Here is a 21,869-nt window from a genome sequence, read left to right on the forward strand (position 1 = left end):
CCCCTTTAAGATTAAAAAAAAAAAAAAAAAAAAAGGTGGAAAGAATGAGTAAATATGAAAGAGCATTATTTGCACATCCTGGATAGTTCCCAGGCTATTTCTTTGGTGTGACTCTTTCATGTGATGGTATTAGGTTTTGTTTGTTTTGTCTCCACGCTCGCTTTCAAAACTCTCCTCTCTGCGAGTCTTCCTCTTCTAACACGACAATAATCAAGCCGCCATTTTCTCGAAATCAATAAAAAAACGCAGGTGATACGGAGAAAAGAAAAAAATGAACAGACGGCGTCGTTTCAAAGCCAATGGCCTTCGGGTATCATAGGCCCAGCCCACTAGCCCAGGCCTGAAACCCAAAACCGCCTTTTTCGCTGTGTTTTTTTTAACTTTTAATCAGTATTATTATTATTATTATTATTATTATTATTAACCCGTCTGTTAACTGTTCTCTCTTGCTGCGAAACAATGAAATCGTCGTCGTCTCGCCGGAGAAGAAGCCGAGAGAAATTGGTGGGGAAGGTAAATTGGCCATCGGTCCATGGGAAAACCTGTCCAATATGCTTGGAAAACCTCGACTTGAGAAGCTCGGCGGTTCTCAGCGACTGTAAACACGCTTACTGCTTGGGATGCATAGGAAAATGGAGCAGATTGAGACGGAAATGCCCTCTCTGCAACGCCGACTTCAACTCTTGGTTTTCCCATATTAGCCTTTCTTCTGGGAGCTTCCACAAACAGCATTTACCACCTCTAATTGACACTTCCAGGAAAAAGCCCCGATTCCAAGAACAACATCCTCCTCAACGGTTCAGAAATTTTTATTTTTATTTTTTACTTTTTTAGCTTCTTTTAATTATTTATATTTTAGCTTATGATCTTTTAGACTTTGCTAAAATAGCAATCTTTGAGCTAAATTTTTGTTGTGTGTGTGTGTGTTTTTTATTTTTTATTATTTTTAATTGGGTTGTTATGTAGGAGTGTGATAAATGGTGTACACAGTCGAACAAGGCCATTGCCATGGCGGAGATCTTTTGGACGGCCAGGATCTGTTGGTGATGATGTTCTTGCTGCGAGAAAACTTCGATGGCGTGCGAGGTTTGCCTCTTTTAAATTTCAGTTGCTTTTAGACGCTCTCACAACATACATAATATTATGATGAGCATAAGTGTCTGTTAATTTGCTGTCATTTTCATTTGATTAACTGTTATTTATTTATTTATTTTTTTTGGGCAGTATTTACGAGAAACGCTTGGAAGCTGTTCCTTTATCTCATGAACAGGTTTGATATTTTAATTTTATATATATATATATATATATATATATGTATATAAACTGATATTTTACGAGAAATCATCATGAACAGGTATGCACATATCTTTATGTATAAATCATTCTTCATATGGTTTCCTTTGTTCGATTTTATCATACTCATTTTGTGTGGTTTGTCCATATTTTGAACATAAATATTTTGTTTAGTTTCGTGATGTTATTTGGATCTCCTTGTTTAATTTATACTATTAAAGAGCATTTGGGTAAAGCTTAAATCTTCATTTTGTAGGTTGTTCTAAAATTGCGGTTTAATGCATTCTATCTTTTTGCTTTCGAAATTTTCAGAACATATTAGGAAATAATGGTGTTAAAGAAAGAATTTTGCGAAGAATAGAACCATGGATAAGGAGGGAGCTGCAGGCTATCCTGGGGGACACAGATCCATCTATTATTATTCATGTGGTTGCCTCAGTATATATTTCATTCCTTGAATTGAGGGTTCATACTGCTTCGCCACAGCTTGATATGGGAGATAACTTCCTTGCACCCTTACTGCCTTTCCTGTTGGACAGAACAAATATGTTTTGGCATGAATTAAGGTACATAATGCATGTGAAGATGATCTCCTTATAAAGCTTTCTTAAGTTCATGTGTTTATTTGACATGATAGTTTGATGGGTCTATGTGTAAATGGCTTGAATTTTACAGTTTTACCAAGCAATCTTGTACTGCAGTTTTGCATCTGCTCATTATGTTTGGCTAGCTGAAAGAGTTAATTTATTCTCATTTGTATGCCTGTTGTGATCATTTCCTAACTTGACATAATTGCATTTCAGATGTTTTGCGGAAACATCATTTACAATGGAAACATATGATGCAGTAGTTGAATATAGGCATTCGGGTTAAATGCCAAAGTGAAATTTGACTTCGCCTAATATGTCATCTCTCTTTTTCTATATTGTGCCTTGGAGGTGTATATGGAAGATCAAGGTATCTTGTCCTTCTGATACTTGCCCACTAGTGGGAATATGAATGAGACAAGCTTTCAATTGATCGTTAACTTGAACAATTTTAAAGTGGCCATTCTTATTTCTATGACAGAGACTCTTTCAGAAGCAGGAGATGATTGTTTTATTGAAGATGACATAAAAACTTGTGGATGCATCTGTTCATTTAGTTGATTCAACAGCAAAACGATTATTTATGGCTGCTGTTAATTTGAGGCTGCTGGTTGTATTTACTTGGTGAATTTCATGGAGCTGCATCATTATTTTCTTAGGAGGTCCATTGACATCATTGAAAATGCTTAGTTTTTTCATCTTAGAGATCTTCTTGCAATTTGATTTTCTGGACTATGAAATGTTGATATGAAGACTTAGCAAGAGAGTTTTCATAGATTCAGAAGCTAAATGTATGCTACTATCTTGGAGACATGGTCATGGTGATATACCGTATATCGTTCTAGGATCAGTTTCAAAGAGTTTGGATGCCTTTTCTTGACCTGCTTCAGTCTTCAAAATTGGACGCCCATTAAAAAGAAAAAAAGAAAAAAAAAAAAAAAAAAAAAAAAAAAGGAACTCTTATTCTTGTAGATATAATTATGGCACAATGTGCCTGTCAGTTGGTAATTGAACTCTGCACAATGTGCCTGTCAATTGGTAATTGAGGTTTCTTAGATTTGCTTGATGAATTTCTGTAATGCGTTTTTCCAGTTTGAATGATTTTTAATTTCTAAGAGTGTTTGATGTATGATGGTACAAGAAAAAAGATAAAAGAGTTATAATTTTAATTTAAGATTTCACAGTTTGTAAAGTAAACAAACATACATGGACAAGGATGACATTACAACAGCAATAAAAAACTGAAACATTGTTTTCATTCATTGAGATCTGAGAGTGCACAAATGCATCATCTTAAAATCATTAGAAGCATTTCAAACATGGTTTTTAAAGGTAAGAAAAAGAAAGGAGTTAAAAACTAAAGAATAGAAATTACATCGAAAGCCAATGGATGATAAACACAAGAATGAATGGGAAATTAACCCAGTAAATTATTTATTCCAAATCCATTGCTTATCTTGCATCCGTTCATATTTAATCCCTTAAGCTTATTCCATAGTTGTTGTGAGATCCTTGTTGCCTCTTTTAATCGCAGGTGAGTCAAGCAACAGAGCTGGTTGGAACGCAACTAGTAATGACCAAATGCTTAAAGTTTGGCACTGCACCTCTTTCCATTTCCCACGTTTTTATCACCATAGAATCCATTTTAATAACTTCCAGTTGAGGAAACTCACCTGCCATGAAACTGATTATCTTTTTCTAGGACGTGCCAAACTGTTCAATGGAATGCCTACATCTTTCAACTTCAAAATCCGAAGGTTAGCAAGTTTTCCAAGGATTCAGAAGTGCTTCTCCCATAATGGTTGTCACGATGATGGTCATCTTGGTCACTGTTTGTGGGAGGATATTATTAAAACTGTGATTACGATGAGACCACCAGGAAAGGTAAACACTCAATAATTCTGATGCTTTATAGTTGGTCCAACGTTGGATTTCATTACCTACACAGAAAAAGTGCAGTTTATTTAGATTGGGGAATAGGGACTTTCTTATGAGAAGTTCGGTTTTCTGATTGATAATTAGACATGGAAGGGATTATAGGTTCCCAAAAGCTGCAATACCTATTATTCTCCCTGCTGGGTCAGGTAAATGAAATCCTCCACCTACCATAAACCATATATATATATATATATATATAGATATAACATCTACAGCCTCGAGAGCCACGTCCCTTATTTGGTTTATTGTCTCCCTCACCACTTTACATCGGAGTCTTTAAGGAAGGTATTGATGATTCCCAGATCATCTTGAAGTAAACAGACTTGATCCTTCACTTCAAGGAGCAAATTTGGTTCATGTCCAAGCAGCTTTGTGAAATTCTCCATAAAAACAGGAACAACGATATCTGCCATTTTTTCTCCACTCGGCTCTGAGATCTCACAAAATTTTCAAGATTCTTGGAGTTCTCTGAACAATGTATTTACACCAAACCATATGATATATTCATATTCATATTCCTTTGGAACTTGTCTATCAATGAGAAAATGGATGAGGCTTTCAAAGCAGCTTAGCTAATTGTTTATTAATTAAAATGTTGTAGCTTGCTTAATTGGTATCATTGGAAATGAAGAATGAGACAAGCTTTATAGGATTCATATATAATTATTACAAATATTAAACAGGTTTTTTCATTTATTTATTTGACATAGGCGGTAAAAAAAGATTCAAGCAATTTAAGATTGCATCTTTGGTATTTGAAGAATTTAAGTATTTATAATTTGTATGTTTTAATGTCTCTATATTGGGGCTCAAATGAAAAATGTTTTAGGAGCATACTAAACACGAAATTTGGCGGATTAATAAAATGGACTAAGACGTATGCATTTACCCCATATAATATGTAACCAGATTAATTAGGAAAAACAAATACTAATCACAAATTGTTCAACTTAATATTATAAAAAAAGTCTTGACCGATAATTAATTATACGAAGTAATGTAGCATAACTATATGCAAAATCATGTTCAATTAGAATTATAAAAAAATTATAATGGTTCTCTTTGATTTAAAAAAAAAAAAAAAAAAAAAAACTATAATGGTAAGAGCCAGAAAATCAGTTGTTCCAAATTTATTTATCAGACTATGTGTCAATATTTTATTGGTTTGTGTTTTGAGATTCATTTATCCATAAGTTACATTAATTTGTTAACCACTATTATATTGATATATCATTATTTTATCACTTCATTTGCTAAAGTATTTGGTAAACAATTTGGTGGTGTGTGCAGCAAAATTATATAGAAAAAAAAAAAAAAAAAGAAAAAAACCGCATATGCTGTGATCATAACATTAACGAGTATCACTTGAAACATACGATATACACATTACAACAAAATGCATTAGCATAAACATATATACAATAATCAAGTGATTTACCAAAAAAATATATATAAATTAAAAAGAAGTAAAAAATTAAGAAACAATGAACCTCTAAAAATTCTGAAAACTAGAAGCTGAACAGCAAAAAAAAAAAAAAAAAAAAAAAAAAAAGAAAAAGAAACGATATATAGGAAAACATGATTTGAGGTCCACTTTGATGTAAAATTGAGAAACAGAAAAGAAAGAATAAATAAAAACATGTGAAGAAAACATTGAATTCCATAATCAGCTACTTAAAGGATGATCTCACATGTAGTGGGGGTTTTAAATTCCTCGAGCATATTCTGCAGATTTTATGATCTGGAAACCTCATCAAGTCGTACTTATTTTACAACTTGAAACATCAAAGTAAAAAAAAGAGAAAAACAGAGGAATCAAGAGAAAACAGAAAAATTTGTCCAAAAAACAAAAGGGAAAACAGAGAAAAACAAAAAGAAACAGAGAAAAATTCAACGAGTGCTAACCGTATATTTTGATTCCTGTCAATCAGAGATTTTACGTATTAGGAGCGTACTGTCATCCTTTATTCTCAATTCCTTGACCATCTTCATAGATCTTTCAGACATCTACTTACTAATCCCATAACAACGGTTATTTGTTCTTGAAAACTATTAGTTATATATGTTTGTAGCAACACTTGGTCTAGTTGTGCGCTTTATGAGCTAGAATACATGCTCATTAAAACAATATGTAATTAAACAAATTCAATTAGAAACTATATTCGTATACAACCCCAAACACACGTATGCATCTTTTGCATACAAAGAACCTAACTAAGACAAATTGTGAAACCGAAGTCTGTACTTCAAGAAACCAAAAAAAGCAGAAAGAAAGATGAACATAATTAAAACAAAGAAAGAAGAAGTGAACCACTGGCGATGATCGCTAGTTGGATACTGCCTGCTTGGTGGAGGATCATAGTTATTCCAATCATCACCACTTGCATCGTAAAAATCACTATCAGTATCATCCATCTCTTGGAGGTTGGAGTCTGTTAGGAGCTCACATTCCTTGGGAACCTTGAATTCCACAAGTAACTTCATAAAATTTTCGACATCTCTGATACCTCTATGTGTCGAAGTTTGATCAAGTTGCTAAGTTCATTTGGCAGGTTTCTAAGTTCATAACATTCCTTGATGGCCAACAGTTGAAGATTTGGCATAGCTCCCTTTTTCATTTCCCATGTTTCAATAGTCAAACCCATCATTTGAAAGACCTCCAATGTCGAAAACTCACCTCTAAGGCAGCTGAGCTTGCTAGGCATATTTGGTGATGATCTATATGTCTTTCTTAATTTTAGTATCCGAAGGTTGGAAAGTTGTCCTAGGATTTTGAAGTGCTCCAAATCCAAACACGAACTTACGATGGTTATTTTGTTGAGAGTTGATGGTAACAAACTGATACGAGGCTGAAATTTGGGGAAATTAACAACTTTCAAGCTCTTCAGGCGTTGTAAATTCTTGAGGCTTTCCAATAAGTCTGTAACCTCAGATTCCACCATTGGCTTTTTAGTATCAGACACCAAATGAAGTTTCTCTACATTTGGAAATTTACTCCGGGCTTTAGCCATGAGAAGCTTAGTCTTTTTATCAACAGCTAGACCGGAAAGGATTCGGAGGTTAACCAAAGCAACACTAGTACCACTATTTCTTCTTGGAGGGTCACGAAGCCTCATCAATTTAGACACTTTCAAATGCCTTAATTGTTTCATCCTTCAAATCTTCTTTGGCAAATACTCAATAACTTGACCATTTATATCAATGGATTCTAGATACCTGAGACTACATATGGAATCCGGAATTGCTGGAGTTTTTAACACTTGGTCATTCCATATCCTAATGTATCTCAGTAAAACCAAATTCTCAATGTCTTTGGGAATTGATTCTATTTGCACTTTCCAAAGATATAGCACCTGGATATACATGAAGCTTTTGCAAATTTTTTGCCACTGGTTTGTCTCAAAACAAATTATTTTCGCTAAAGAGAAGCAAAGAATGAGCAGAGGAAGCATTGTAAGAGAATGAGGAAATGTAATGAGATGTGCTACCTTGGATGGAAAGTCTTCGAGCTTTACTCGAAGGAGGTGGTACTTCAGAATCTGAAATATGATGAACTTCAAGAAACTTCTCCCTCTCACTCTCTGATTTGCAGAGTTCTTGTAAGAGATAATGAATACGACATGTCTTCACACCTCCATCAGTTCTCTTGCTGACAACTTCGATCAAGCTTCAATCAATGAGCTCCTCTAAGCAGTCCTCTGCAACTTTAACAATGTCCCTACCACCATTGGCTTGTATGAATCCCTCAGCCGACCATAATTTAGTTAACTGCCTCGCGGGAATCTCAAACTCTTTCGGGAACAAACCAAGATACAGAAAACAACATTTCAAGTGCCGAGGTAAGTGTTTGTAGCTTTGTTGGAGGATGCCTAGGCATTGTTTTCTATGGTTGGAATCAGCGTCAATGGTGTCGCACCAAGTTCGGTAGGAGAATATGTCTTTCCTCTTGAGATTATATCCCAATACAACAATAGAGAGTGGTAATCCTTTACAACTTTCAGCATGTTGCTTAACATAAGGTTTCAAATGGTGAGGACAATCTCCATGAGGAAATACGTTCTTACATAAGAGTTCCAAACTCTGTTTTTCATTGAGGGGCGACAAAGTATATGGAAGCATTGTGCTATCATCGATCGAAGTTACTACTTTTTCGCGACAAGTTATGAGAATTCTGCTTCCCTTTGGCTCATCGGGAAAAGCTGTATTAATGGTGTTCCATATTCCATTATTCCACATCCCATCCATGACAACAAGATACCTTCTACCTTGTAACCGGTTGCGTAGAGTCTGTTTCAGTGTGTCCTCAGGCATTCCTAATATCTCATTGGTGTTGCCGAACGGCAAACAGCTCAATATGCCAAGCAACCAGTCTCTACATTTGTACTCCCTCGATCCATCTGCCCAAACACGAGCTTGAAAGTGATAGATGACAGCATTATGTTGGTAGATTTTTCTAGCCAGTTTTGTCTTTCCAAAGCCACCCATCCTAGTTATTGAAATCACATCCTGTCTCGAACACCGATCTTTGGTAAGCTGGTTTACTAATTTGTATATGTGATCATCTAATCCCCCCACATGATCTCTTTCAACCGCTATCCCCAATCTCCGAAACAATGGCCGATTACCACCATCAGCAGCATCAACGTCGATCCGAGACGGCTGTCTAGATCCTTGATTGGCATACTTCTCTCTGTTGATGAAACAATCATTGATAACGTTCTTGATTGCTTTTATGGTGTTTGCAACGTCGTGAACATCGAGAGAATGGAGTAGCTTTCTAGGAATTGTTCGCCTCTTCTGCTTTATGACATGAATTATGTATTTGTCTATGATCTTAGTGAATATCTATATGTATTTTGTAACACCCCGTCCCAAATCGCACCGGAATCCGTGCACGTTGACCGAGGTTGACCGTTGACCGTTGACCGAAGGGGGTCAAAAGTTGACTTTTAGACTCGGTGGGAATTTCGAGATGACTAGGGCACCGTGGCGAAGTGCACGATGCCACGAGTTCGTAGACTGGTAGCACGTCGAAAACGGAGCTACGGTTTGAAAGTTATGGGCAAAACAAGTTGAAGTGTAAACTGTCTAAAAGGTGCCGGGAGTTGACTTTTTCTTGTGATGTAATTGTGAGTTGACTCTTGTATGGTTGTAAAGTACTCGTCGATACGAGTTCATAGACTAGCGGCACGCTTAAATCGGACATGTGGTTAAAAAGTTATGGACGTTTGAAGTTTACCGGATACCGTATTATTTTAATGTTTTTGGGTCGTGAACAGTGAAATGCCACGTGTCAGCTTCTGAGTGGTCCACGTGGCATGAACAGTGTCATGCAGGGTTTTAATTTTGAAAAAAACTCTCGGGGAAGAGAGAGAAAGAGAGAGAAGAGAGAGAAAGAGAGAGAGGAGAGAGAAAGAGAGAGAGAGGACCCGCCGGCCGCCGGTCATTTTCATGTTTTTCCGGCCTAGTTACTGTACACGCACCGGCCAGCCAGATTGCCCACCTCATTTCCGGCAAAACCTCCAAATTTCACGGCGAACGGCCGCCGGACGCGCCCGGATCAGACGTCCGAAGTTTGGCGGCGATTTTTCCCCTCCACCGCCGGCCACCGCGAATCGGCACTATTCCGGCCGATATACAGTACACGCGCCATACACCCAGCATCCTCTCCTCAAGTCCGGCCTACCCACCAAAAATCACGGCCATCGGACCACCGACGCGCCGGGATCGAAGCGTTTTCCGGCGAGGGGTCGAAAATCTTCAAACGGTGATTTCTCCGCCGTCCGACCTCCGTTTTGCTCACCGTCGGTCCCGTTGGATTGTTCTCCTCACGATCTACAAATCTGTAAAATTTCACAGCAAACGGCCACCGTCGGAAATTACTGTTCCGGCGACGGTTGCCGGTGACGTGGCGGCCCGCCGGAAATTACTGTTCCGGCGAGTACCCGAAAATTCCGGCCAGCTCCAGTCCGCAGTGTTCGACCTCCTGAACCCAAATCCGACTTCCGTTTCCGCCAATTCGCGACGGTTTGGGAGAATTGCGGAGCCGAAACCCGAAAAGCTTCCCGACGAAACTCAAACCCCGTCGGGTACGATCATCGAAAATTAAGACCGGATCTGTGATTAGCATCACTCGAGCTTCGATTCGGTATATAACTCGTAAATTCTAGATATCGTTTGTGTTTTGACCCCCGGGTACCGGGTATTATTTACCCGAATAAAATATTAATTTATTTGACTGTCTGTGAATTTTGTTCTAGGAGCACCGGTGAGTCGTAGAATTGATCCCGTAGTGGATCATGGGTTAATTGCGTGCTCCAGGTGAGTGACCCACCTTCAAATTAATTTTGGGGAATTTAATTGATGAATATATTATGTGTGAATTAAATATTTGGAATTTAATTTCTATGTGCCAAATATTTATTGGATTTATTGTAGAATTATTTATGAATTTATTGGATTTAAGAAAATGCGAATTCTACAAATTTATGCCGTGTGGAATTATTTTATGGTTTTGAGGATTTTGAAATTGGTGTGGTTTTAATGGTAAATTGGGCACGATTTGATTTTCAAATATTTCAAAGAAAATATTTGGTTATGTTGCTGATTTCAATTTTTATAAAATATGCCCATGGAATATTATGAGATTTGACTATGATATTTCGAGAAATTATTTATGCTTGGAAAAAAATGTGGATATTTGAATTGATGGATTTGGGAGTTGGTGGATTTGAAAATCATGGGATTTATGGTATTAATTATAAGGAAATTGTGGAGAATTTTCCGGTTCAAGCGGATGGATTATGCCCGCTATGTTTATGAAAAATGTGAAATTTGTTTTATAATTTAAATTGTGAAATTTATGATTTTTAGATGCACCGTGCACGTACTGGTGTTCTGTTTATATGTGATATGGTTAGTGTGCACACGGTTGTGATTAGCGCGCAGGTGGGTGTGATTAGCGCGCAGGTGATGTGATTAGCGCGCAGGTGGGTGTGAGTAGCGCGCGGTTGATATTATGAGGGTGTCCTGTGGATGCCATCGGAGAGGGCGGCCACCCCCCATTGGCCGGGACACCAGGTTAGCAGCGGCGCTGTGGGACGCCACGCGACCGTATGCCGGTTTCTCTCTATAACCTCCTGTCTGGCGGTACCTTGGGACGCTGGGTACTGTTGGCGCCACTGGTATATAGTGGGTGCATCAAATGATTTTCAGAACTGTGTTTTAAAAATAAAATGTTTGGAAACTGAATTGGAATTAAAAATATAATTGTTACCGCTTCTGGTATTTAATTGATGTCTTGGTTTTTGGGGAATATGGATAAAGGGTTTTGTGAAATTGTTTTAAAAGGGGAACCTTTCCAACTGAGAGAATTGTAAGGGTTTTGAGAGAAAATATTATTTCCAAATAATTATTATTTATACTTATTACTGTGATATTATATGGTATAGTAGTAGGGTCGCTCACTGAGATGATTAGCATCTCACACTCTTAAATTCCGTTCCTCTAGGTACCAGGTTGTCGGTGTTCACTCGGAGCGGACTTGATCTTCCTCGCTGTTTTAGTTCGGCAGTACCCTGTTATTCTTTTATTGCAGTTGTAATATTTCTTTCACTCTTGTTGTATTTATTTTGCACTGGATTACTGTATTTATTTTTTTAAGTGCTGCAATTTGTGGAATCGATTTGTAGTACTGTGGGAGGAATAAGGGGATAATTTTAGAAGTGTGTTTTCAGTGCAGGTAAATTGTGGTAAGTAAATCCCTTAGGGGAGGCTCTGTCGGATTTTCCGTTGGAAGGTTCGGTGGTATTTCCCTGGGATCAGGGCTGTCTAGGGTTCCGGAGGAGGAATTCTGGACGGGTCCTGACAGTTGGTATCAGAGCTCTAGGTTCTAGTATTCCTAAGGGACTGTGCATTGTTGTGCATCCTATCCTTGTTTAATCTCTCGTTTTACCCGTGTGAAAGCGTTCTTTCTGTTTGTCTCGAAGTAAATTCGTTGCCCGAGTTTGAATAACTCTAATCTTCGAGGGTGTCAATTAGGATCATCTAGCCTAACAGGAAATTCCTATGGCCTAGTCGATGGTCGAGGATGCCTTTTCTTTTTGAAGGTCAAGCTTATCATCGTGAATGGTATCCGTTTCGTTCATGGAGGAGAAAGATGATTGTCTAAGGATGTGTGTCGATCGATCGATTTCAAGGCGTCAAAAATATTTTTCCGATCGATTATCAAAATTAAATACTTTTCAAAGTGGTATTTGAAATTAAAGGTGTTTTATTCAAGTATTTTTGGTTTGTGTTCATACATGTATCTGTATGTTATATTGTTTGATATTATACTGCACCATATGGAGGCGGCGAACCAATGTGGTCCATGTAGAGCTAGCCCCATGATCATGTTGCCTACGAGCCCGGGGAATTGGACGGCCAATATAGGCAACCACCCTGGTTTGTATTGGTAGCAGAGTGTCGGCGACAGTTGGAATCATGGATTACGTAACATGTAGAAGGTGTTGTACGTACCTCCATTACAAGCGTGCATATTTTATTTTATGCTATGGATTTTAAGATATGAATTTCAATGTGGAGTTTTAACAATTGCCTATGCAAGTTAGGTATATTTGAAAAATATATTTTATTATTTGTTTTATGTTATGGTTTTTCCAAAAGCAACTTAAGGTTAAGTATCGCCAATTAAGAATCCAAAGCAGGGTATCGTTGAGTTCAAAAAGGAGATCCTAAAGGAAGCACGTGATTCAATGTATGCGATACACCCCAAGGGTACCAAGACGTATGGAATGCTCACTGGATGACATGGTGGTTTGGCACGATAAAGGAAGTTGCAAGATCCGAATAAAGGTACTTAGGTCATCGATAAGTAAAAGTAGGGAGATGTAAATATGGATTTCGTGCTTAAACTATCATTCACAAAGAGAAGGTACGACAGCGTTTAGAGAATCAAGCAAGATCCGGATAGCGACTAAAGTTCTACTTGGTGGTTGATGAGGTTAATGAGATGAGGATGATTCCTTAGGCATGGTTGGATGTTTAAGCATGGTTATTTTCATTCTAGAAGCTAAGATCTTGATATCTTATTTCCTTGGAGATTTAAGGTTCGTATTGGTGGTGCTTTATCGATTCAAGGTGGTTGATATTGTTGGTGATAATTTACAATGATAAGGAGTATGATTTTTGGGACGGAGTTAGAATTTAAGAAGTGTGGAATACTTTATTGGGTTAAGGATCTAGTGATTTGTTCATAGTATTGGTGGTGATGCTAGAATTAGGATTTAAATTTCTTATTGCTTGAGGTGTGGATTCATGGAATTTATTTGAAATAAGGGAAACTTAGGGTTTTCAAGAATGATATTTGGATGTTGAGAATTTTATTCATGACCTTGATGAATTTAGTTAAAAGAAAGATTGATGTTTGTCGAGGTTAAGACTATTGGTTAATCAATGAGGAGCAGGGGCTTTATAATTGTAAGTACTAGGAGGGTAATCGAAGATAAGTGAATTAATCTCAACCTTAACTTGGTGATACCAGTATTTGAGGAAATTAGACTTAAGTTCTAATCTAACCTTTTAAAGTGCTGATCGAGTCACGAGAGTTGGTTGTTGGTTTAAGGATGCATGCTTTAGAAGCACCTTATGGTTAGCGTTCGACTATGACCAAGACTTGTAGATCGTGTTCTCGTGGACCAATTTGACTATCCTTAATTAGTGGGCATGAGAAGGAAAGTTGCACAAGAGGGAAGTTAAAGTCACTATTAGGCGAATGTAGTGGCAGATGCTTTGAGTAGGAAGGCTACTGGATCCCTTGCTCACATCCAAGTCATCCAACTACCTCTCATGGTGGAGTTGAAGAAGATGGGGGTGTTAATGCATATGCATCCTTCAGGAGTTCTCATGGCTAGCTTCCAGGTACGACCGGTGTTGGTGGATCGTATAGTAGAGACCCAAATGGAAGATCCTAAGTTGAGGACAATTAAGGGCAAGGTACAAGAAGGTCTTGATCCGGAATTTTCCATAAGGAGGGATGGAGCCCTCGTGTATAAAGGACGACTTTGTGTTCCGGATATCCCAGGACTCAAGCAGGAGATTTTGGAGGAGGCGCACAGCTCGATGTATGCGATGCATCCGGGAAGTACCAAGATGTACCGGACGCTTGTTAAGTATTATTGGTGGATTGGTATGAAGAGAGAAGTGGCAGACTTCGTATCAAAGTGTTTGATTTGTCAACAAGTGAAAGCAGAAAGACAGAAGCCTTTGGGACTACTCCAATCTTTACCGATTCCCGTGCGGAAATGGGAAGAACTCAACATGGACTTCGTATTCAAGCTTCCTTCCACACCTAGAAGGTACGACGACATTTGGGTAATCATTGATCGTCTCACCAAGTCGGCACACTTCCTACCGGTACGAGAACGTTTTTCACCCGAGAAGTTAGCCCAGTTGTTCGTGCAAGGCATACGTGGGATCAGTTCAAGATGGCCTTCTCTACTGAGTTTTGTCCTCCTGCCTACCGTGAAGCAAGAAGGAGAGAGTTCGAGGAACTACGACAGGGGAACATGACGGTGACAGAGTACGAGAGGAGATTCCGAGAACTATCAGGATTCTGCATGCACCTGATTCCCGACGATCACACGAAGAAGGTGAGGTTCATAGACGGATTGAAAGAGAGCATCGGCTACACCCTTTCTGGATCAGTACATCCCACCTATCAGTCCGCCAGGGATGCAGCGCACGAGCTAGAGAGACAGGAGGAGATACACAGACCCTCGAGGCGCAGATCATTCGAAGGATCGTATAGCGGAGTACCTCGACAGGGGGCAGCTAAGAAGAGCCATAGCTCAGGCTCAGACAGTGATGGGTTAAGCCCACGAGGCAGATTCCAGAGGAGAGATAGTTATCGCATGCCCCAGCCAGCTCGCCATTCGATCATTGTGGATGCAAGCTCGTATCAGCAGTCACGCATTGGTTCTCCGCGGATTTGTCCACTTTGTAGGGGGAATCATTCTGGGCAGTGTCAGATGGATGGTTTATGCTTTCGGTGTGGGCAGCCAGGCCACATAAGGAGGGATTGCCCTTATGGTAGCGGCAGTGTGCTAGAAGCAGGTCGACGGACACAGCATACGGGGATATTTCCAGGACAGAGTTCCCAGGGAAGTCAGCCAGTAGGAGTTTCTTCGGGATCAGTCCAGCCGTCTGCAGGATCGAGTCGAGGTAGAGGAAGGAGACCCCAGCAGACAAGTCAAGGCCGGGTGTTTGCTATGACGCAGCAGGGAGCCAGGACTACGCCCGACGATTTCACAGATCAAGTGATGGAAGCAGACCTGATCCTGTTGGATCTATCCAGACTTGAAGTAGTGTTGGGCATGGATTAGTTGGCAAGGAACTACTTAGTCGAGGAAGCGACATGGGAGCCCGAAGTGCAGGTGCGTGATCAGAACCCTTGTTTGTTCCAATGACGCGTGGAAATTTCGAGGACGAAATTTTTGTAAGGGGGGAAGGCTGTAACACCCCGTCCCAAATCGCACCGGAATCCGTGCACGTTGACCGAGGTTGACCGTTGACCGTTGACCGAAGGGGGTCAAAAGTTGACTTTTAGACTCGGTGGGAATTTCGAGATGACTAGGGCACCGTGGCGAAGTGCACGATGCCACGAGTTCGTAGACTGGTAGCACGTCGAAAACGGAGCTACGGTTTGAAAGTTATGGGCAAAACAAGTTGAAGTGTAAACTGTCTAAAAGGTGCCGGGAGTTGACTTTTTCTTGTGATGTAATTGTGAGTTGACTCTTGTATGGTTGTAAAGTACTCGTCGATACGAGTTCATAGACTAGCGGCACGCTTAAATCGGACATGTGGTTAAAAAGTTATGGACGTTTGAAGTTTACCGGATACCGTATTATTTTAATGTTTTTGGGTCGTGAACAGTGAAATGCCACGTGTCAGCTTCTGAGTGGTCCACGTGGCATGAACAGTGTCATGCAGGGTTTTAATTTTGAAAAAAACTCTCGGGGAAGAGAGAGAAAGAGAGAGAAGAGAGAGAAAGAGAGAGAGGAGAGAGAAAGAGAGAGAGAGGACCCGCCGGCCGCCGGTCATTTTCATGTTTTTCCGGCCTAGTTACTGTACACGCACCGGCCAGCCAGATTGCCCACCTCATTTCCGGCAAAACCTCCAAATTTCACGGCGAACGGCCGCCGGACGCGCCCGGATCAGACGTCCGAAGTTTGGCGGCGATTTTTCCCCTCCACCGCCGGCCACCGCGAATCGGCACTATTCCGGCCGATATACAGTACACGCGCCATACACCCAGCATCCTCTCCTCAAGTCCGGCCTACCCACCAAAAATCACGGCCATCGGACCACCGACGCGCCGGGATCGAAGCGTTTTCCGGCGAGGGGTCGAAAATCTTCAAACGGTGATTTCTCCGCCGTCCGACCTCCGTTTTGCTCACCGTCGGTCCCGTTGGATTGTTCTCCTCACGATCTACAAATCTGTAAAATTTCACAGCAAACGGCCACCGTCGGAAATTACTGTTCTGGCGACGGTTGCCGGTGACGTGGCGGCCCGCCGGAAATTACTGTTCCGGCGAGTACCCGAAAATTCCGGCCAGCTCCAGTCCGCAGTGTTCGACCTCCTGAACCCAAATCCGACTTCCGTTTCCGCCAATTCGCGACGGTTTGGGAGAATTGCGGAGCCGAAACCCGAAAAGCTTCCCGACGAAACTCAAACCCCGTCGGGTACGATCATCGAAAATTAAGACCGGATCTGTGATTAGCATCACTCGAGCTTCGATTCGGTATATAACTCGTAAATTCTAGATATCGTTTGTGTTTTGACCCCCGGGTACCGGGTATTATTTACCCGAATAAAATATTAATTTATTTGACTGTCTGTGAATTTTGTTCTAGGAGCACCGGTGAGTCGTAGAATTGATCCCGTAGTGGATCATGGGTTAATTGCGTGCTCCAGGTGAGTGACCCACCTTCAAATTAATTTTGGGGAATTTAATTGATGAATATATTATGTGTGAATTAAATATTTGGAATTTAATTTCTATGTGCCAAATATTTATTGGATTTATTGTAGAATTATTTATGAATTTATTGGATTTAAGAAAATGCGAATTCTACAAATTTATGCCGTGTGGAATTATTTTATGGTTTTGAGGATTTTGAAATTGGTGTGGTTTTAATGGTAAATTGGGCACGATTTGATTTTCAAATATTTCAAAGAAAATATTTGGTTATGTTGCTGATTTCAATTTTTATAAAATATGCCCATGGAATATTATGAGATTTGACTATGATATTTCGAGAAATTATTTATGCTTGGAAAAAAATGTGGATATTTGAATTGATGGATTTGGGAGTTGGTGGATTTGAAAATCATGGGATTTATGGTATTAATTATAAGGAAATTGTGGAGAATTTTCCGGTTCAAGCGGATGGATTATGCCCGCTATGTTTATGAAAAATGTGAAATTTGTTTTATAATTTAAATTGTGAAATTTATGATTTTTAGATGCACCGTGCACGTACTGGTGTTCTGTTTATATGTGATATGGTTAGTGTGCACACGGTTGTGATTAGCGCGCAGGTGGGTGTGATTAGCGCGCAGGTGATGTGATTAGCGCGCAGGTGGGTGTGAGTAGCGCGCGGTTGATATTATGAGGGTGTCCTGTGGATGCCATCGGAGAGGGCGGCCACCCCCCATTGGCCGGGACACCAGGTTAGCAGCGGCGCTGTGGGACGCCACGCGACCGTATGCCGGTTTCTCTCTATAACCTCCTGTCTGGCGGTACCTTGGGACGCTGGGTACTGTTGGCGCCACTGGTATATAGTGGGTGCATCAAATGATTTTCAGAACTGTGTTTTAAAAATAAAATGTTTGGAAACTGAATTGGAATTAAAAATATAATTGTTACCGCTTCTGGTATTTAATTGATGTCTTGGTTTTTGGGGAATATGGATAAAGGGTTTTGTGAAATTGTTTTAAAAGGGGAACCTTTCCAACTGAGAGAATTGTAAGGGTTTTGAGAGAAAATATTATTTCCAAATAATTATTATTTATACTTATTACTGTGATATTATATGGTATAGTAGTAGGGTCGCTCACTGAGATGATTAGCATCTCACACTCTTAAATTCCGTTCCTCTAGGTACCAGGTTGTCGGTGTTCACTCGGAGCGGACTTGATCTTCCTCGCTGTTTTAGTTCGGCAGTACCCTGTTATTCTTTTATTGCAGTTGTAATATTTCTTTCACTCTTGTTGTATTTATTTTGCACTGGATTACTGTATTTATTTTTTTAAGTGCTGCAATTTGTGGAATCGATTTGTAGTACTGTGGGAGGAATAAGGGGATAATTTTAGAAGTGTGTTTTCAGTGCAGGTAAATTGTGGTAAGTAAATCCCTTAGGGGAGGCTCTGTCGGATTTTCCGTTGGAAGGTTCGGTGGTATTTCCCTGGGATCAGGGCTGTCTAGGGTTCCGGAGGAGGAATTCTGGACGGGTCCTGACATATTTTATATTTATTTGTATTTATTTGGTTTGTTATTATCTCTTGCTGTATCTACGTGTCCTACTAGGATATGTATTCTTTATGTATGTATATCTAGTTGTTAGGCTTGTGATGTATATATACTACTGTTCACTTTAATGAATATATGCTTTTCACGTTCATTCTGCTGCTCTCTGCTCTTCTGTCATGGTATCAGAGCCTTATATGCTTTAACAAGCTTTCTCTTTATACGATCTCTTTTTTTTTTTTTTTCTTCTCTTTTCTCTCTCTTTCTTTCCACAACCCATTTTCCTTCCTTTGTTTCCTAGTATGACGACCACTTCCTCCTCCAAATCATCTTCCATTGCTGATCCTCTTCAAATCGCGACAGAACCTATTTTTGCCAACAGACAATTGGTTGTTATCAATGTAGCAGCTCAAGCACCATTAAAGCTGACGGAGACAAACTATTTTCCCTGGCGAAAACAATTCGATGCTCTCTTGATCGGGTATGATCTTGCTGGATTTCTTGATGGTTCCATTTCTTGATGGTTCCATTTCTTGTCCTACCCCAACTTTGTCGGACAACTCGGCCAATCCCGATTATCTCTTCTGGATTCGTCAAGAGTCCCTATTACTTGGTGCTTTGCTTGCTTCTCTGTCGCCTGATGTTCATCATCTTGTTTCTACTGCTGCTACCTCAAAGGAAGCATGGGATAAGCTTGCACTTGCCTTTGCCAAGCCTTCCCGTCCGAGACTGCTCCGTCTCCGTGAGAAACTCATTCGGTTTCAAGGTAATCGATCTATTTCAGAGTACCTGCATGATGTTAAGTCTGCTGCCGATGAGTTGGCATTACTTGATACTCCTGTCAGTGATGATGACTTAATTCTTTATATTCTTAATGGGTTGTCTCATGAGTTTGAAACTATCTCTGCTGCTTTTCACTCTCGTGACACTCCTATCCGTTTTGAGGAACTTTATGACAAACTGCTTGAGCATGCAATTTACAGGAAACGAACTGAGACTAAGACTGATGATGTTCCCATCACCATACATGTTGCCAACAGATTTTCTTCATCCTCATTCAAGGCTGGTTTTCGGTCTCCCTAATCCAAACCCAATGCTATCTTTTCTACCTACAAGGGCCGTAACCAACAGGTTCCCACCACTGGCTATAAAGGGCGTTGCCAGTTTTGCTCTCAACTAGGGCACTCTGCCAGGTTCTGTCATCTTCTCAAACAGCAATGGACCTATACTCCTACCCACCAACAACTCAGCTTCCCACGTGTTCCTTCACCTCAGGCTTTTCACTCTGGTTCTGTTCTTGGCCCACCACCAATGGCTTCTTCTTCCTCCTCCCTGTGGCTCCTTGACTCAGGAGCTTCACATCACATTGCCAATGATCTTCATAGTCTCTCTCTCCACTCTGAATATGATGGCCCAGATGAAATTGCCGTTGGCAATGGTACCAAATTGCCAATCACACACACGGGTTCTACTTACCTTTCCTCTCCATTTACACGTTTTACTTTGTCTAATGTTTTATGTGTTCCTGCTATGACCCGAAATTTACTACCTGTTTCCAAATTTTGCCAAACCAACAATGTTTCCATTGAATTCTTACCCTATTGTTTTCTTGTGAAGGATCTTCGGACGGACACAGTGCTTTTCACAGGACCGCTTAATGGAGGAACCTATGAATGGCCAGCCATTGTTGATCAACCCCGTTCTCCTCATGTCTTTACCGGCATTCATACAAGCTTAGAAGATTGGCATCATCGGCTCGGTCATCCTTCTAATCGAGTCCTCCGTCACCTAATCTATACCTAGTCTTTACCTATGTCTTCATTTTCCAAGTTTCATTGTAATTCCTGTCACTGTAATAAATCCCATCGGCTTCCCTTTGGGGCATCATCCATGACTAGTTCAAAACCATTACAGTTAATTTATTCTGATATTTGGGGTCCTGCCCCTATTATTTCTTTTGATGGTTTTCGATTTTATGTTGTTTTTGTTGACCATTACACTAAATATATATGGTTATTTCCCCTTAAACATAAATCAGATGTGCAATCTACTTTCCTTAAATTTAAAACTCTTGTTGAAAAGTTCTTTCAACTCCCCATTATTTCCTTTTACTCCGATGATGGAGGAGAATTTTTGAAACTAAAACCTTTTTTTGAGGCAAATGGAATTAGTCACTTTCTTACCACTCCCCATACTCCACAGCAAAACGGGTATGTTGAACGTCGTCATCGGCATATCTCAAGCTCAACTGCCACTCAAATTTTGGTCCTCTGCCTTCACCACTGCTGTTCATTTAATCAATAGATTGGTCACTCCCACCTTGAACTTCTTGTCTCCATTCCAAAAACTTTTTCACAAATCTCCTAATTATGACTCTTTACGCATTTTCGGCTGTTTATGTTATCCATGGTTAAAACCCTATACTTATCACAAATTAGAGCCCAAATCCACTCCCTATATTTATTTAGGACCCCTCCATTCTCAGAGTGGCTCAAAATGTTATGACCCACAAACTAATAAAATCTATCTCTCTAGGCATGTTGTTTTCGTAGAATCCATCTTTCCTTTTCCCAGCCTCTCTTCTTCACATCCACCTTCTCAGAGCACTTCTGCTTCCTCCGTCCTTTCTGTACCGTCGGCCACTCCCCATACCTTCATACCCTTTTCATTCTCCCCTCCAAGGCCTCCTCCTTCCCTACCTTCGTCTTCTCCATCCGTGCCATGTTCTACCTGTTCACATTTCCCTTCCCCGTCCATTACACCATCTCTGTCTACCTTTCTTCCTCTTGATCACAGGTCTGGCTCCTCCCATGTGCGTCCTCGTGAAGATACTGTGCCCAGTCGCCGCCTTATTTTATCCTCTTCACTTATTTCTTCCACGTCCCAGTCCGCTTGCCCACCTATTTCCCCACCCCCTTCTTCATCCCGGCCAACTTGCACCCATGCTATGCGCACCAGAGCTCTAAACAATATTTTCAAGCCTAAACTTCTCTCTGACTTTTTCCCTGCCATAACCATTCCTTCTCCCTCTCCAATCGGTTCAGAACCCTGAACAGCCGCCCAAGCCTTCAAGCTTCCTGAATGGAGAGCTGCCATGTAATCTGAATATAATGCTCTTCAAGCAAATAACATGTGGGATCTTGTTCCATCCTCCTCTGCTCAAAATATTGTTGGCTGTCGTTGGGTTTTTAGTGTTAAATATAATCCGGATGGCTCTGTTAGCAAGTATAAGGCGCGTCTTGTTGCAAAGGGCTTCAATCAACGCCCCGGCCTTGATTACTCCGACACTTTCAGTCCGGTCATCAAGCCTGCCGCTATTCGGGTTGTTCTAAGTGTTGCTTTGTCTCATAATTGGTCCATTCGACAATTAGATATCAACAATGCCTTCCTAAATGGTCATCTGCAGGAGGAGGTTTATATGGCTCAACCACCTGGTTTCATTGAGCCATCTAAATCAACGCATGTTTGTAAGCTTTGAAAAGCGATTTATGGCTTGAAACAGGCTCCAAGAGCATGGTAC

General features: G+C 40.3%; 2 protein-coding genes across 7 annotated transcripts; one reads left to right on the forward strand and one right to left on the reverse strand.

Annotated features, from left to right (window-relative positions):
- Nucleotides 1–223: 223 nt before the first annotated feature.
- On the forward strand, nucleotides 224–4,470 carry LOC107426882 (uncharacterized). 6 transcript variants are annotated; one of them, XM_060812842.1, is made up of 7 exons: nucleotides 224–797; nucleotides 967–1,086; nucleotides 1,225–1,270; nucleotides 1,606–1,859; nucleotides 3,415–3,764; nucleotides 3,903–3,964; nucleotides 4,121–4,470. In XM_060812842.1, exons 1-5 carry the CDS (start codon nucleotides 460–462, stop codon nucleotides 3,416–3,418), a joined length of 762 nt encoding a protein of 253 aa, XP_060668825.1. In that variant the 5' UTR covers nucleotides 224–459; the 3' UTR covers nucleotides 3,419–3,764; nucleotides 3,903–3,964; nucleotides 4,121–4,470. The 6 variants fall into 6 exon arrangements, with proteins under 6 accessions (XP_060668825.1, XP_060668823.1, XP_060668824.1 ...); XM_060812840.1 differs by having other exon boundaries at nucleotides 3,415–3,964; XM_060812841.1 differs by having other exon boundaries at nucleotides 3,903–4,470.
- Nucleotides 4,471–7,487: 3,017 nt separating this feature from the next.
- LOC125419592 (disease resistance protein RPP13) lies at nucleotides 7,488–8,303 on the reverse strand. Its single transcript, XM_048465798.2, has one exon. The coding sequence runs from the start codon at nucleotides 8,301–8,303 to the stop codon at nucleotides 7,488–7,490; it is 816 nt and encodes a 271-aa protein (XP_048321755.2).
- Between the last annotated feature and the right edge of the window lie 13,566 nt (nucleotides 8,304–21,869).

The sequence above is a fragment of the Ziziphus jujuba genome, chromosome 11 (assembly GCF_031755915.1).
Source record: "Ziziphus jujuba cultivar Dongzao chromosome 11, ASM3175591v1".
Lineage (NCBI taxonomy): Eukaryota > Viridiplantae > Streptophyta > Magnoliopsida > Rosales > Rhamnaceae > Ziziphus > Ziziphus jujuba.